General features: G+C 47.9%; 7 protein-coding genes across 7 annotated transcripts; 5 read left to right on the forward strand and 2 right to left on the reverse strand.

Moving 5' to 3' along the window:
- Positions 1 to 3224: 3224 nt before the first annotated feature.
- On the reverse strand, positions 3225 to 3530 carry CTRU02_207971 (uncharacterized protein; the record flags this gene model as incomplete). Its single annotated transcript, XM_036729243.2, has 1 exon — positions 3225 to 3530. One exon carries the CDS (start codon positions 3528 to 3530, stop codon positions 3225 to 3227), a length of 306 nt encoding a protein of 101 aa, XP_036579075.2.
- Positions 3531 to 3634: 104 nt separating this feature from the next.
- CTRU02_207972 (uncharacterized protein) lies at positions 3635 to 3811 on the reverse strand (the record flags this gene model as incomplete). The annotated part of the gene is made up of 1 exon (XM_070205001.1): positions 3635 to 3811. The coding sequence occupies one exon, from the start codon at positions 3809 to 3811 to the stop codon at positions 3635 to 3637; it is 177 nt and encodes a 58-aa protein (XP_070061534.1).
- A 3466-nt stretch (positions 3812 to 7277) lies between these two features.
- Positions 7278 to 8151, forward strand: CTRU02_207973 (Short-chain dehydrogenase/reductase 2b; the record flags this gene model as incomplete). Its single annotated transcript, XM_036729242.1, has 2 exons — positions 7278 to 7314; positions 7367 to 8151. The coding sequence occupies 2 exons, from the start codon at positions 7278 to 7280 to the stop codon at positions 8149 to 8151; spliced, it is 822 nt and encodes a 273-aa protein (XP_036579074.1).
- A 1345-nt stretch (positions 8152 to 9496) lies between these two features.
- CTRU02_207974 (modin) lies at positions 9497 to 9985 on the forward strand (the record flags this gene model as incomplete). The annotated part of the gene is made up of 1 exon (XM_036729241.1): positions 9497 to 9985. One exon carries the CDS (start codon positions 9497 to 9499, stop codon positions 9983 to 9985), a length of 489 nt encoding a protein of 162 aa, XP_036579073.1.
- A 100-nt stretch (positions 9986 to 10085) lies between these two features.
- On the forward strand, positions 10086 to 11566 carry CTRU02_207975 (modin; the record flags this gene model as incomplete). Its single annotated transcript, XM_036729240.1, has 2 exons — positions 10086 to 10671; positions 10725 to 11566. The coding sequence occupies 2 exons, from the start codon at positions 10086 to 10088 to the stop codon at positions 11564 to 11566; spliced, it is 1428 nt and encodes a 475-aa protein (XP_036579072.1).
- An 809-nt stretch (positions 11567 to 12375) lies between these two features.
- Positions 12376 to 13697, forward strand: CTRU02_207976 (uncharacterized protein; the record flags this gene model as incomplete). The annotated part of the gene is made up of 3 exons (XM_070205002.1): positions 12376 to 12825; positions 12904 to 13605; positions 13683 to 13697. 3 exons carry the CDS (start codon positions 12376 to 12378, stop codon positions 13695 to 13697), a joined length of 1167 nt encoding a protein of 388 aa, XP_070061535.1.
- Positions 13698 to 15545: 1848 nt separating this feature from the next.
- Positions 15546 to 16582, forward strand: CTRU02_207977 (uncharacterized protein; the record flags this gene model as incomplete). Its single annotated transcript, XM_036729238.1, has 2 exons — positions 15546 to 15753; positions 15816 to 16582. 2 exons carry the CDS (start codon positions 15546 to 15548, stop codon positions 16580 to 16582), a joined length of 975 nt encoding a protein of 324 aa, XP_036579070.1.
- Between the last annotated feature and the right edge of the window lie 637 nt (positions 16583 to 17219).

Raw genomic sequence — 17219 nt, forward strand, 5'->3', positions numbered from 1 at the left:
GCAACTCCCAATGCAGATCCATGGCCAGAATGAGCGACTCAACTTCGATATTACGGAGATAGGAGACAAGTACGATGTCATCCTTGGAAGACCATGGTTATACGACAGTAACCCACGGATAGATTGGAGAACAGGCCAACTCCATTGGGACCAGGATTCAGTCACTGAGAAGCAACCACGGAACGGTGCCTCAAACGAACCTCTCAAGACTCCTGAAGCGAAGAGATTTCTAGCATACCTACGGATCAAGGATGCAAACGCCAGGACGTTATCAGCAACAGACATCGGCAAGGAAGACCGACTTCTGTCTATCCCAGAAGAATACCGGCAATACCAGAAGCTATTCGCCGAAGAACTCGAGACCGGACTCCCAGAACACAGCAACTACGACCACGAGATACCCCTTAAGGAAGGGAAGGAGCCAAAGCTAGAAGCAATCTACGGACTCAACCAGAAAGAAATGGAAGCACTCGACGCTTACCTCGAAGAAAATCTACAGAAGGGATACATCAGACCCTCCACATCACCAGCAGGATACCCAATCCTGTTCGTACTAAAAAAGAACGGCAAACTACGACTCTGCGTCGACTACCGGAAACTTAACGACATTACGATCAAGAACTGCTACCCACTACCGCTTATCTCCGAATTACGAGATCTACTGCACGGAGCCCAGTGGTTTACAACACTCGACCTAAAAGTAGCCTATAACCTGATCCGGATGAAATCAGGTGAAGAATGGAAGACAGCGTTTCGAACACGCCGAGGACATTACGAGTACCTTGTGATGCCCTTCGGACTTACCAACGCACCCGCGACATTCCAGACGATGATTAACCACGTCTTACGAGAATTTCTAGATGTGTTCGTCGTAGTTTACCTCGACGACATCCTAATCTTCTCCAAGACTCTAGAAGACCACAAAAAACACGTACACCAAGTACTGCGGAAACTGCAAGACGCCAAACTCCTAGTGGAACCCGAGAAGAGCAAGTTTCACGCCAAAGAAGTCGAATTCCTAGGTTTTACGATAGCCCCAGGAATCCTCAAAATGTCTAAAGACAAAATCGCAGCAGTACGAGACTGGCCTATACCACAGAACGTTAAGGACGTACAATCCTTTATTGGATATGTGAACTACTACCGACGGTTCCTAGAAGGGTACTCAGACAAAAACGACCCTCTCACGAGACTCTCGAAGAAAGATGTTCCCTGGCAATGGGAAGAAGAACAAGAACAAGCCTTCAACGAGATCAAACAACAAGTCACATCGGAACCAATACTTGTTATACCAAACCCCGAGAAACCATTCGAAGTCGAGACCGACTCCTCAGACTACGCTATAGGAGGACAACTAGGCTAACGAGACGACGAAGGACGACTACACCCTTACGCCTTCTTCTCACGCAAGTTACACGGCCCAGAACTCAACTACCAGATACACGACAAGGAACTTATAGCAATTATCGAGGCATTCAAAGAATGGAGACCGCAACTCTCAGGAACCAAGTACGAGGTCAAAGTATACACCGACCACAAGAATCTCGCATACTTCACCACATCGAAAGATCTCAACAAACGACAAATTCGATGGTCCGAATTCTTGTTAGAATTCAATTTCAGAATCATCTACCGAAAGGGCAAGGAGAACGGCAGGGCCGACGCCCTCAGCCGAAGACCGGACCATGAGGTCCAGGTACCTGAGGAAACCCGAGTTATCCTCAAAACAGACAAAAACGGAGACCTTATGCCAGCAGCCAGACTCTTAATGATGGCCAGAAGAGACAGTACCAGCACGACTGGAAGGATGTCTCCTGAAGCCATTAGGGAGATACACTCCGCACCCGCACATGGTCACCAAGGCGTAACCAAAACGTGGAAACGCATCCGTCAACACTACGACAAAACGGCTATACGACAAGAAGTATCTTTAGCGATTAAGGACTGTGAGGTTTGCGCAAAAAGCAAACCTAGCCGACATCAGCCTTATGGAAAGATACAGCCGCTCCCAGTGCCGCAAACCGCATGGGAATCCATCTCGCTGGACTTCGTCACTAAGTTACCTAAGTCCCGAGAACCGATGACCAACGTCCACTACGACAGTGTCCTCGTCATCGTCGACAGACTCACAAAGTACTCATACTTCATTCCGTACATAGAGTCAAGCACTGCAGAAGACCTCGCCTACAAGTTTCTACAGGTGATCGTAAGCCAACACGGAATGCCGAAGGAAATCGTATCCGACAGAGACAAGCTGTTCACTTCCAAGTTTTGGAGATCCCTGATCTCGCAGCTAGGATCTAACCACAAGATGTCCACCGCTTTCCATCCGCAAACCGATAGCCAGACAGAACGAATCAATCAGATCATGGAAACCTACCTACGCTGCTACGTCAACTATCAGCAAAACAACTGGGTCCAACTGCTACCTATGGCCCAGTTCGCTTACAACAGCGCAGTAGGAGAAAGTACAAAAGAATCACCATTCTACTTGAACTACGGATTCAACCCGACAGCCTATGGACAACCCCGACAAGGCCCAACAGCTCTGAAAGCTGTGGCAGATATCAACAAACTCAAGGAAATCCAACGAGATCTTCCCAGAGACCTTGAATTTGTGCGCGAACGCATGCGCAAATACGCTGACAAGACAAGAGTTAAGGGACCAACTCTGAAGGAGGGGGATAGTGTATACCTTCTCCGCCGCAACATCAAAACAAAACGACCAAGCGATAAGTTGGACTTCAAGAAACTTGGACCCTTTGAAATTACGAAGAAGGTATCTAACGTCAACTTTAAACTCGCACTACCCGACAGCATGAAGTGTCATCCAGTCTTTCACATTTCACTTCTCGAATCAGCACCAAAGGGATCGTACACTACGGACTATATCGAAGTAGATCTAGAACAAGAATACGAAGTCGAACGGATAATCGATCACATCGAAGAACAAAAAAGTATCCGCTACCTTGTCAAGTGGAAAGGATACGGACACGAAGACAACACATGGGAACCACCTCAGAGCCTCGAAAACGCACAGGAAGAACTCGGACGTTACTAGAGACAGCAAGAACAAGAACAACAAAGACAAGCACCAGTACGAATCGAAAAACAAACGCCAAAAAGTCAATTTCGACTACGACAACCACAACCCATCATCCGTCCACCACGATCAAACAAGCCACGGGATAAACACCCTCTCATTCGCCTAGGAACACCTAGCCCTAAGTAGCCGAGGAACCTCCAACACTCCCCGCACCCGCGCCATCCACCAGAGGACCCAAACCCACAAACTCGTCACCAAAACCAAAAAGGGACCAAGGAGGATCATTCCCGAGACCCACTGCCTGGAGGTCACTAACGACGAACCTCTCGTGAGCATCCAAGGCAGGTAGGACTTCGTCGTCCGCCAGGACGCCATCCTCCCTGTCAACCTCCTGCATACCACGCTCAAAAACTTCGGTCTGCCGCTCCCGAACCATCTTACGGACCGTCCGAATCCGTTTCAGACGACCCGCAGCATCCGCCATTTGAACTTGCAAACGAGCAAACTCTTGATGAAGCGCGAATAGCTCCTCACCCGCTTTCTCTTCTTTCTCATCCCACTCCTTTTGCTGAGAGTTCAACTTCTGAACTAGAAGCAAACATTAGCAACCCCCAGAACAGCGAAAACACAAAAACACGACTTACGAGTAGACGCCACGAGGACGCCGTCACAAGGTTTCTTCGCCTCGATGCAAGTCCTACAGCGTGTAGACTTCTCGCCAAAACGACACGGGACCTTTGCACGGAAACAACGAGTGCAAGGCATGTCGCTAGCAATCGATCGGGACTCCACGTATTCAATAAGCGCAGCTCTCTCACGATCTTTTATCACAGTCAAGTGCGACTTTGTCTTTCGAACGCGACCTGACATGGTGTCAGCATCATGAAAAACAAAGGAAGCAAATTTGTGGATCCCCAACCTGGGACCAACGACCTACTTATACTCAGGTCTCGAGGACAAGACCTTTAAGAGGGGAGCTGATGTTACGACCCGACAGTTAACAGACCACTGACGACGACCCCGCAGGGGCTCAGCGGTTATAGGGACGGCCGTCAGCCGTTACGTCGTAACAACCCCCACGGAACGGAAGAACTAGGATACAGGTCACGTGACGATAAGCAGGACCGACGGACGATAAGCGGTCCTGGGACAGGACCGACGGGAAAAAACATCAACAACAGCGAGAACGAAATTTTTGAAAATCGGAGCAAAAACGGCCCCAAATACGCGTGCTCGCGGCCACAGAGCCCCCTTCGATGCAATGCCATCCTCGGCCTTGATTCTACGTCCCAAAGGGGCCCAAGATGGCCGCAGAGCACGCCCCGACTACAATGAAAAACTTGAGAGCAAGCCGCAAAATACGACATATCAATAGACAACACTGTTACCACCACCACAGGCGAGCCACAAGCCGCTACACGAAGCACTAAGACTGCGCCCAAACAATCAACTTCAACACAACAGCCGCCGACAGGTTTTGGGTCACCTGTCACCCCCGACAAAGTTTGCAACGTCCCACAACGACGAAGATGAGTCCGACAGAACAGTATCACCTTCCGCACGGAGAAAGCACCAGGCATTAGGCATGCTACGATCGATGCCACACAATACTACAGACCACAGACAGACTGGTCCCCTGTCGCCCCTTTTGCGAAGAAGGATTGGTATCCCTTCAACGCGCGACAATGTCTGCGGAATCTGTGCGGGAGCTCTCATACCCAGTAATCGAACATGTCGGAGTCAGTGGAGCATTGTGCTTCGTGGAAGACCCTTGGGCCAATGTGGTGGAGGGCAATAGTGGTCAACAGGCAAGAAACAAGAGGCCACATAGGAACCCGGCAGGAGGCAACAAAGAATTTACAGATGCAACTAAGAAAACGGCATATACAAGTCCGGGAGGATACGGACAAAACAAAGAGACAAAGCTGAGCGCTGGGGGGAGACTGTAGGTACAAAGAACCAGATACGGTGCTACCAGCACCAACTGAACCGAAGCAGGAGGACGCAAAACAAGCATTCTAGAGAGCAACACAAAAGCGAGAAAGCAGACAGGAGAGCAACACACTTCTTCAACAGAGGGCACAAACACACAGAATAGAGAACATAGTGGGGAGCTTGGGGATAGCTGGCCCTGATGCAACATCAGGGCGAAGTGGGGCGTCGCTGTTCATTGTCGACGCTTCGGCTACCTGCCAAACCCCGCTTTCCGGGCATAGCTGCTGGCATAAGAGCGGCTTCATAACCGAGTAGGAATAAATCAATCAATCAATCACAGGACCGACGGTGCCAAGGGCGGTCCATGGCGATGGACCGACGTCCTGGGTGTCGGTCCCCCAGGATCAGGAAGTGTTCAGCATGGAACCAGACTTGTATATAGTTGGGACTCGAGTCCTCTCGAGTCCTACCTTTCCTAGTTCTTCAGCAATCAACTTTGTGATTACCCTAACCGGTACTTTCAGCTATACCTAAGTGACGACTACTCTACGACTCTTGTTGAGGCCTTGACTGATCACCAAGACCTTTGAAGATCTACGATCTATTCGACCAGGACCACGGAACGACTGTTACTACTCTCAATCCCTGGCTTACTGTTAACACAAACCCACTGTCAGTTAGCTGGCCGTAACACTATGGTTCTATATAGTAAACCCTTATTTCCTAAAAAGGCAAATACCTACCTAGAAATATATAAAAACAAAAATCGTTTTACGCGAGATTATATATGTTTACGCTTATAGGGTGTTCCTATCACTACCTTGAATTTTGACCTAGTGCGCCCTGCGGACTGCCGTAGCATACCCCACTACACCCGTCTCCGCTGTGACAGACGTACTATGTATGTGATGAACCCCTGTAGTACGTCAACATTAGGGAAACGATCAGCACACTCGTTAGCCTCACACAACCCTTTGCGGATGCCATGAAGATAGTTGGTATATTTCCAGAAAAGACGAACTTCCATTATATCCAGTTGTAGTTTGCAGACCTATTCTTCGCCTGGATATTGAGTGATGGTTGTAGTAGGGTAATACGCACCTGCTTGAGGAGTAAATGTGAGACGAAGAATGGGCCCTGTTAGAAGAAGAGAATCAGCAATCGTCTGGCGTCCAATTTAAACAGCACATTTAACGGTTATCAAAGTCCTCCAAGTGTTCTGTAACGAATTAGGCAAAAAACGAGGGAAGCGTGGCTTTCCCTTAGCCCGCCGCTCCCGTTTCAAGCATTCAGTTCTTGGACCAGGGACTAGCAGGATGTCGCATGCCGAATATCCGAGTATGACATCAGGAACAAGTCTCGTGAAGTAGCATGATTTACCAGTTAGACTTTGTTTTCACTAGTTTGGCCATACAAGCTTCGAAGCCTTGGGCAAGGTGACTACTCTACTGCCAGGATGACGTCAATACATATTGAAGTTATCCAAGTAGGACGGCTTTTACACTATCTACAAGAGATATTGGCCAATTCGGCAACACTGTCAAAGAAGAATAGCTATGAATTCCGCTGTAGCTACTTGTGTAGCACATCGTGCAAGGTGTTGACTGTGAAATAAAGGGACGATCCGACGATTTGGAAGTCATGATAACCAGACCTAATATGATTTGGAATTATAGATGTTGGCGTCTGTAAGAGTTGAACAGGGCCTAATAGAAACGAGACCTGTAATCCAATTGTCACAGCAAGGGAAGAACATTCTCAAAGCCGTGAAAGATTAAGAGCGATAGCGAGTTGAGACATTGCAAAAAGAAACAGAGATACTGTACGCTGGATATAAGCATGAGTACTGCATCATGGTTAGATCGTGAGCTGAGTCGGCATGGTTTTTGTACCCCATTGGCTCGAAAGCTGAGACAAATAACTCGCTCAGTGGTTCTTACAAGGTTTAGCGAAAATGTTCTGCACAAGGACCTCGAATCTTCTGTGGGTCACCTTTGACTAGGAAATCCAAAATGACACTCTTATGTAAAGTAACGACGCAGTTGTTTCACCCCGCTATCATGAGAACCCTGGTGAAGTGCTTATGAGTGCAGCCCCCACTAGTAGCGGGCTTCCTCCGAAGGCCGTCGCCCGCTGACTAAAATGACCGAATGTATCAAGAACGCATATAGAGTGAAGCGTCTTTACTTATAGGCTTCGTTTCGCCGTCCAAATACGAATCTCGAAATCTATCATCTTAAGCACTTGGACGAGAAACAATTAATGCTTACATTGACTCGGTCATCCTGATTTTACAATGTCGTCCGACAAGCAAATAGTTTTCATTACTGGTGGTAAGCTATTTTTGACTTCCGCGGACGTTGGTGCTTAACTGAATCCTCCCAGGCCACAGCGGCATTGGCTACGAGGCCGTCAAGGCCCTCTGCAAATCCTCCCAGTCATACGAGATAATAATTGGCAGCCGCACCCCGTCGAAGGGTGAAAAAGCGATTTTGTCTCTTCAGAAAGAGGTGCCCCAGTCCAAGTCTACTTTGACTGTCTTGCAGACAGATCTTGAGTCCGACTCGTCACTTGAAAAGGCGGCCGAGGCTATCAAGACCAAGTATGGACGCCTTGATGTCCTTGTTAATAACGCTGGCGCTTCCTTCGACATTAAATTGGCTAGCGGTGAAATCTCCATGAGAGATGCCTACAATGCGGCATGGAATACGAATGTTGTCGGGCCACAAATCCTGACAACCCATTTGGCTCCGTTGCTGATCAATTCATCTAACCCTCGTCTTGTTTTTGTATCATCTGGCACTTCGTCGCTGGCCGATACCCTCCATACGGACCATCCGGCAACCCAGGCTCTTAACAAACCACTTGCGGCCGGATGGCCGAAGAAGGAAACATTCATTCCGATGACGAGCTACCGTGCCTCCAAGACCGGATTAAATATCATTATGCGAGACTGGGTCCGAGTCTTGACGAATGACGGTGTGAAGGTGTGGGGGCTCGAGCCTGGCTTCCTGGCAACCGAGTTTGGTGGTGCTGACCCGAAGGATTTGAGGGCTCTGGGAGCTGGAGAGCCAAGCGATGGTGGTGAAATTATACGTAGCGTGGTGGAAGGAGAGAGAGATGCTGATGTCGGTAGAATTGTTACTAAAGATGGTCTACAAAGATGGTGACGCATCTGGCATAGCTTCAATATGAGGTTGCCATGCCAATAGCATAGGTTTAATGGAATATGTCATCCCCATGGTGTGGGTTACACAACCCATGTTATCTATAGGATCGAAGAGACGTACCACAAAAAGCTTCATAAGCTAGTCTCTAATAATGGGGTAACGGGGAAGCGGTGAATGTTGAGTTAGAAGTTACGCAAATTGAACAACAAATACCTAAATGTTTGGGTTATTCGATTACCGAGCTCAGCTCATAATATATAACCGTGCTTTAAAAAGAAAGGGCTTAACAACCACGCGCAGGTAAGTGTTCTGCATGCGAAACAATATCAAAGCTTCAATAATTGTCAACTCCTTGTTGTCATCGCTTGTTCGACACCATATAGTTATACTGGCTAGAGTTTAAGGTAGTTGATATCCTACAAATAAGGCCGTAGAGCGTGACGTAGTTCTGGCTTTATTGAACACTCATTTGACATTCAATTATTTGTTAACTGCCAGACAGATTTCCAGCGGTCTTAAGAAGTTGCCGAACTCTAGTTTGTTTAAAACCGCGTCTAAAGAGGATCAGTTATCTCCCTTGGAAAAGTTGAAATCTTGATTCACCTCTTAATATAGAACAGCTTTACCTGCCCGCTCCTCTTCGTTTGTACAATATATATAGATATCCTTTAATGCAGGGCATTAGCCGTAGCGGTATCCATGAGCAGCAATGACCAGAATTCATGAACAAGTACAAAGCAATACACATGAAAACTCTGAGCGCCATTCTGAACTGGGATGTGAGATTAGTCATTTATGAAAGACGTACCCATGTTCAGAAGAGCTCTCGAGAGGTTATATGTTGATCGAGACACAGCTCTTCTTAAGGTCTGTCTTAATTTCTTGCCGCCATCGCAAATCACCCCAAACGTCACTGTCTTGGTTTCCTCCATTTGCAATGGGTTTGATGGACTAGTAAAGCAGCATCCCCGTTCTCAGTCAGTAAGTCGGCAATAATGCGGAAGAACAGGCCAAGATAATACAAGGACTGGTTAGCCACACTGCATGTTAGTATTTAAAATAAGAAAAAAAAAAAAAAAAAAAAAAAACTGTAGGCTCATTTACTGCACAAGGATAAACTGGACGCTGACAGCCCAATAGAGCTGCGCACCCTGGTAAGTGCTTATGTCAGGATTCAACAGGGGTGGTGTTGGCTGCTTGGTTACCATCCCACGCTTTCTGATTTTTGCCGCCGGCCAGCCAGCCTTGTGAACAGAATTTATCTTCAAACATTTCACGACCTTGTCAAGCGTGCTCACTCAACAACTATTTTGATTTGCCAAGCCCTTGGTTTCTGAGCTAAGCCATGAGCGACAGCAGTGGCAATGACGTGGAGACTAGAACTGCTATTGCCAGCATGGCTCTCGCCATTGTCGCTCTAGCTGTTTCTCTCGTCGCACTGGTGGGAACGCTGGGCCAGCTCTGTCAGCAATATCTCGCAACCGCCGTGGGATACTCTAACTGCGGCGAACGGGTCATGGGGCCATGGGCCAAGTACACCAAGCTACGATTCCGTCCGTGGGAGCTCCGATTTGAGGTCGTTTTTGAAGCTCCCGTTTTTTTCCTCTGTCAACCGACAAACAGAATGGGTCCAGTGAAGGGGGCACCGATTTATTTTATGGACGGTCGCATATCTGATGAGAAATTCGCTCCTGGCTCCAAAGAAAAGGGTATCCTAGGGCAGTATGGCGGTGCTTCTGCCTCTTGGCTCCTTCTTTTTTCTCTTATCTTGTGGGCGAAACCAGCACAGAACGCTCAGAATGGGAAAAGTGGTGTTGTTGGTTGGAAGAACTAACTAACTGGCTAGAGGGCTGTGGAGGCTGGCTAAGACCAGTGGTGGCGGCCGTCAGCCCACGTGACGGGCCGGCGAGGCCTGCCACCCACATATCTCAAGGATGGAGGATACAAGTCGAGCTTGGAATAGGCAACAGTTCTCTGAGGGAGGTCTGGACATGTACAGACACAGTACGGATTATTCATCTCGAGCAACATTCACAGTGGCATTTCAAAGACAGTTATACACGCTTGACCTGATGCCAGATGGCGTCAAAAAGCCGTTTGCTGTCACAGCCATGTGTCATTTGATCGAGATGGCCGCTCTTCTCGGCTCCCATTGGAAACAGTTCAGCCGTCGCGATGACAGGTATATTGCGGATGGCAATGGCATTCTCATCACAGGTACAAATATACCCCATTTGGGGCTAATGTTTACCTTTGCAACCCATACTTCGACCACATTCGAGGCTGGTCGTGTCATCCCTTCCTACGACATGAAGTACTACTGCTTCGGGATGGTACCTACGATTTTCATCGCAAATGATGAAGCTCGATGGAGAAGAAGAGTTCCCGACTATCCTGATAGCTTAAAACTGGGCACCAATAGTGACATTGTTCAAACCCTTTCCAGGCTAGGGTGCTATCCGGAATCATTAGACTGTTTTGCTTTGGAAAGCCGACACATTACAACCCATCTATTCCCAGGTAAGACCTCCCGATCCTGTATACAGACTTTTATATTTTCTTACTATCTGTAGTTATATTTGAGATTATCGGCATGGCTGCTAGCGTGGTCTGCATCAAAGGACTGTGTTTTCGAGTGCTCCCCAACCCAACGCCATACCAGTGGGATAGCTCGCAGCTTGCGTTTGACCAGTTGATAAAATCATTCTCAGAGCATCTAGCTTTATCTGATGACTTAAATTCGGAAGATGAAACAGTGCAACAGATCACGACTTTGAGCAACCGGCTTCTGCATATATCGGCAACGGCAAACGTGCCGGCAAACGCTCAGAACTCAAGGCAGGAGTCGGAAACCACTGTCGCCTTGAGTCCTCAGCTTATGGATGAGCTGCAGGACTCCATCGAATGGACTACATCTGTGGTCACGTCCGAATTTCCCCGAGACATCTTATTGGATGTGATTAGGGCACACATAGACGCTGTACTTGGCTTGCTCAATGAAGACCACTCGCAGGATGGCATCAGTTCGACCATTTCTTATATCATGCCATCTGGAGCTTACCATAGAAAAATCAGGACTATGCCCACAGGCTGGCGCGAAAATGAGTTGGCAAAGTTCTATACGGACGTCATTCTCCATCGTGTCGTGTCAAGACTTGACCGTGCGCGTCAGAGACGTGCGCAGACCTTTGAGCCTCCAGACGCCGCCGAACCATGGCAAAGAGAGCAGGACTCCAATTTCACAGAACCCAGAAGGTTCTTACCCGGTCAAGTCAAAGCTTCGGCTGCTAACGCCTGGGCGTTGCTTATGTTTCGCATGATTTGCTGGCTCTGGCTGCACGACTTCCACCCTGACGATGCTCAGATATCAAAGGCCGACTTTTTCAATAGCCGTCTTCCTGTCTACATAAGTTAAGCATGCAGAGTCAACGCATTACGGGATCTTTAAACCGTAATGCATCCTGTTTGAAAAATCACTATAGTCGATACTGATTATTCTCACTTCTTCTGTGCTCGTATCTTGCCTGTTATTACGCCTGTTGAATTATGACCAAAGGTTACTGATACCCCAGTGGACTGCTAACACCAACCTCTGACGGTCACATAAATCTCCTTGCCTCGATTAATGGTAGCAAACAGTGTAACGGTCTGCTGTGCACTGCTACACTTTCTAGGCAGGCAAGCATCTAGACCTAGGTATCGGCCCACCACGAGATGGTGCAGGGTTGCAGATCCCCCTAGCCAAGTGGATACAGGCTTTAGCCAGACTCCTCCGCCGAAACCTTGTAAATAATAAGTTAGTTCTCCCCGGAACATTTCCCCTTATATATATACTTTTTCCGGTTACGCCAATAGTAGCCAATTCCGGGAGGAAAAAGGCAAGGAATATGCCCAATGGTGGGTTTGAATTAGCGACCTCAATGAAGCGTTTGGGGCCTTTGTTAGCTAACGCCGTTGAGCGATGATGGGAGTAATGCGTTCGGAGATATTTCCTTGAACGTGCTCCAGCTCCGGAGCTGGGTTCCAGCTCCGGAGCTGGACATGTTTCTGCGTTAATTTTAGCAACGCACAGCCGACATAGGGCAGGTCAGTTTAAAATGTAAGCAAAGCACCTGATCGAGACCCATAGTCCTGTTCGCCTTTCTGCGGGGTTTACCATCTACCTACATTAGATCTTCACCTCGAATGTTTTATGATAACCTGTAAAGCTTTGCAAACCCCCAGATGAGAAGCTCTGAGATGAGAATGGAAATGCCGAATCAAATACAACTAGATTTGAAAAGTATTTGGTGCTTTGAAGAGCAGCCTGATTTGGAATGTTGCATGTGCATGCAGACGGTTTCTGAGGAGCCGTTGATTCGAACCTTCCGAGTTCTCCAACCAGAAGAAGAAAAGCAGCATGGTACTAAGACCTTGCAGACAACGAACGGAGAATGCCTTATTCTATACGACCGGCATCTTTCTTGTTTGTTGAAAGGTAATGTCCAGTACATTACAATCTCGCATGTCTGGCACAAAGGTATCTCCGACACTCAGATTCAAGGACCCTCAGAAAGCCAGGATCCGGACGTGCAACACTTGGTCTTGCACGTCCCCACCGAGATAGCAAAGAGTGTCTCCAAGGCTTTGCGCAAGGATGTTGAGATTTGGCATGACTACATAAGCGTGCCTCAGGTTAGTTTGAGCCAGGTCCAAGTTCCGAATTCGTTATTTTGGATTTTCCCCTCGTTAACTGACGCTATGATGGCGTAGTGGTCACCGACTGTCAAAACTGCAATTCTGCAGGCAATGCATCGGGTCTACGCTGAGTCGGCTCTTACAGTTGTTCACTTAGAAGATGTCACGCCAACTATGATGGACATATTCCTCGATGGTGAAGACGATGAAGCTCGCCTGAAAGGCATGATTGGGATTTGCAATGCGAAATGGTACAGCCGCGTGTGGACTGCAATGGAGTACATCCGAAGCGCGAAAGTGAGAATTATGGATTCAGAGTTTCGACTACATGGTGAGGAGTCCGCTCAGGTCTACCAAGAACAGCTTAACAAGTTCTGGTCTGAGCAAATCGTTAAAAACGAGGGTGACGTGAAAGAATTGGAAGCCCGATTAGACATTGGCGAAAATATCGTGCCTTGGAATCTGGGTTCATTGAGCCTATGCCGCGCAGATTCCAACAGCCGGAACTTCGGCCTCGCCTTCGCATTACTGTCTCGTCGGGGCTGCCGCGACAACTACGACTTCCTCTACGCACTCCAGGGTATCATAACCGGGTCTTCGGTTACGAAGCTGGACGGTGAGAACTGGGACAAATCGTATCTGAATCTAGCACAACAGTGTTTGAAGGAGGGCGATTATACTCCCCTGCTGATGACACCAGAGTTTGGACCAGAAGATGGCTTAGATGTTCGGAATATGCCAGCAAACAATGTTGCTGAAGGTTACAATGATGTTTATGTCAGTCTCGCTACCCCTACCATTTTTCAGCTATCTTTTTTCACCCTTCAGACTGCTGAAATCTCACCTTTGAAAAGCTTGATTCCATCTAGGAGAGCTTAACATTCTGGAAAACAACGACGCGCAAATGGTAACTGACCAGACTCACAGGCATTTTCTATAGGGCATATGACATCACCACCAGAGTACCACGAAGCTCTCCATATCCTAGATAATGGTGATATAACCCTCAAGATGCAAAACGCTGGTAAAGTCTGGAAATCTGAGCAGTGGGATGGGTCTTACGATGATCTTGCCCACTTTTGCGCACGAAGTCTCGACACGCCGAATGTAGACGACTTCGCAGACCTTTTTGGCTCGCGACTACAATTCGGGTTGAAGGAGAACATGATGCAAGCTTTGTCTGTTGGCGACCGTCGACAAAAGCTAGAGCATACGCTTGTCTCACTGTCAAAAGTTCCCCTCGGACAGCCTTGGCCTTCAGATAGCCCGTATGACATTTTTGGTATTATCGAGGCTTTGGGTTTATTGGAATGTTGGCCAGGGCAGTCACAGTCTCGCTATGACTTCCAAGGTACCACCGGTAATGTCTTGCATTTGACATGGCGTCGATTTCGTGTGTGGGTTGCATGTACAACCTGCGGTGCACGGTCCGTCAACGACGCTGGTTTATTCATCCAAAATGAGCATGGAGAGGTTAATGGTACTATCATGTATCGTTTTCCCGGGCTTGGCTACTCAAATACCCTTCCAAGCGGCATTTGTCTATTGGTGGAGGGGAATGGCAGGATTGTTGGGCGGGCAGTATGGGCTACACCGGTTTGCTCATGCGAAGGGCTGGAGACCGTGAGGCTGAGGATGCCTGCTCTTCCGAAGCCTCGGCCAAGGTCGGAATTCTGTGAAGAGTTGGGGTGGACTTCTTAGTTCGGCAAGCTGAAGGACAATTGCGGCTTATCAGCCTGCGATGAGGTGTTCTGAAGTGCAGATTAGGGACATGGCCCACTCTGGAAGCATCGTGTCGTTACTCTCTTGGCAGGGCCTTGTCATTTGAACACGTCAACTTAATCAGATTTGTAAGGCCTTGGCAACAGATCAGGCTTTTGTTGTTGAGGTCGATTATGCTCGAAGTTGAGGTATTAGTCATATTATTTAAACTTTTATCGCCGTGGCGAATAACCCGACGAGCCGCTCTCGTCCGTGCCGATCTCCCTTCCGGGCTCGACGACCCGTCGTCGCATCTTTGACTACTACTGCGGAAGTTGTGCTTTGTCCACAACGACAACAGCTGCTGAGCGATTACTAAAGCGGGAAATTAACTCATAGTAAGTCTTCCTCGGACCTTCCCAACAACTACCATTTCGGTGTAGGCAATGCATTAAAAAAGACCGCAATTTGCTAGTGATTTTAGTCTGGTAGTGGCTTATACACATGGAACCTCGACTCAGGGACTGACTGCCCGGGGTTGTGACTGGAATACTATGTTTGCATTGAAAAGCAGCGTGATGTTGGTTATATGATGATATTCCACGAGCGTGTGAAGGCCAGTGTCCATTGCAACGAGATAGCAGTCACCTAAAGGCCCGTACAGCAAGGTAGAATCAAAGTAGTAGCCTTGAGCTGTTGCCAGATATGTAATTAGATAGTTGATCTTGACATGACGCCCATGTGAAGCCTCATTAATACTTCATCCCACTATAACCAATCTTAATGCCGGAACCCTTGTAATCCCATGGGTTTTCCTGCGCTATTCGTTAGTGAGCCAATGAGAATAGCCTTGTTGAACGGCCTCTTTTGTATATACCCCGCTTTTCGTACGTCAGATCACTGAGCGCTCAAGCCAGGCAGCAGGAGTCATATGTTCATGGTTTATTTCAAGTTGGCATCCATCTTTAGTCAACAAACAAATTCTGTCTCACTGAGATTCTTGACGTCCTATTAGCATGGCTCGTACAAAGCAAACAGCAAAGCCCTATCAAAAAAGACTAACAACATGGACACGATTTTATCTATCGCCAGAACAGAAGTGGCCGACGTGGCCTGCTGACTATGATGATGTCCACGTTGGTCCGCTTACGAACGTAGCAGGTTGTCGAAATCCATCACTGGGAAGAATGGTCGACAACCCAGAGCAGGCTGCCTACATCATTGGTGATTGCCATCGCCATTGAAAACCGGTTGATGTTGACTAACATTGCTGTTGACACACGCAGAATGGGTCACGTTGGATGACTTGAAGAACTTCCAATCCTCCCCCGCGTGCGCAGAGTTTTTGCGAAACCTTCCCGAACGCAAGGATCCACTAGTCTCTGTTGAGTCTGGTCATGCTCTAGGGCATCTGAGCTTGAGGGATGCGTTCGCTTCGCCGTCGTCTGCTTCGTCGCGCTTCCTAACTCTAAAACACATTATACAAGGCGTAACATCAAATGTCGATGGTCGGGTGACATTTACTGCATTCTTGATACCGCAAAAGGTTGATGACGTCTGGGGGATGTGGAAAGAAAAATTCAACAGTGTGTTTGGCACCTTCATCCCACGCGGATTAGAGTCCGTGAAAAGAAATCACTATTTCCGATTTCATCTCACAGCGGCGTGGTTTTGGGTGCTTGAGGAAGACGACTGGGTGGAAAGCAAGTTTGGACAATTGGACCAGACAAATGAAAACAGCCAAAGCCGAACAATCTTCTGCCAGTTTTATATCTGGCCTCGAAGACTTGGTGTCACTCCAGAGCACGAGGAAGCCTCGGCAGCAGATCCACAGGCGAGAGAGTCTTGGGATCAAGCGATAGCACAAATCATGCCTCCGGCTACAGCCTGGGAACAGGAGCGTTGGGACATCAACAATGTGCCTCGGTTTTTCCCCCCGGAGCCAGATTTGGATTCGGAGTACCCTACGTATGAACTAGAGCAACAAAGAGGCTTAGAGGAGTATCTCCAACTGCATGGCTTCAAAGTCGGTGAAGCTTCACAGACTGGATAGCTCTATTAAATAGACGACTAAACAAAAACTACAGCTAGTTCTTACGAAAATAGATTTTGAAAGCTCCTCTGGGACAATATTTGAACGTTCCCAATTTGTGAACCTCGGCTGCACACATTCTTCCAGCCGTTTAAGCCATTTCTCTCCCAACTATTCGGTCTCGGACCTCGAACTGACACCTACAGTTCCAATTGGATGGTATATACCAAGCTGCATTACCACCCTGCTCTAAATAAGTGACAGATGTGGGTGATGAGGAAGATATGGTGCTTTCGAAATAGCTAGGTTTTAGTATGCGTCTTTGATGACTGTCAGTACATCTGTCAGCATATCCTTTCTACTCAAATAAAAAACAGTGCTGATGGAGAGGCCCTACATATCTCATCCAGTTAATAACTTTTATCCCTAAAGCACTTGGAACAACTAATGAAGAAAGGTTACACTCTGGAGAATTCTATGGGCGAGATTTCTTCCCTCGGCGAATAAGTTGTTCGCGTCGCTGTAAGCATTTCGGTTGTCGGTTCTATCAAAATTGTGCGAACAAGCTACGACGTCTGCTTTTTACCAAGGCCAAGTACAACCTGGCCGTTGGGTTTATTTCTATGAGATTGAATGTCGGAAGTGCCCCGGAGGTGGC

The sequence above is a fragment of the Colletotrichum truncatum genome (genome assembly GCF_014235925.2).
Source record: "Colletotrichum truncatum strain CMES1059 chromosome Unknown Contig_0004, whole genome shotgun sequence".
Classification (NCBI taxonomy): Eukaryota; Fungi; Ascomycota; class Sordariomycetes; order Glomerellales; family Glomerellaceae; genus Colletotrichum; species Colletotrichum truncatum.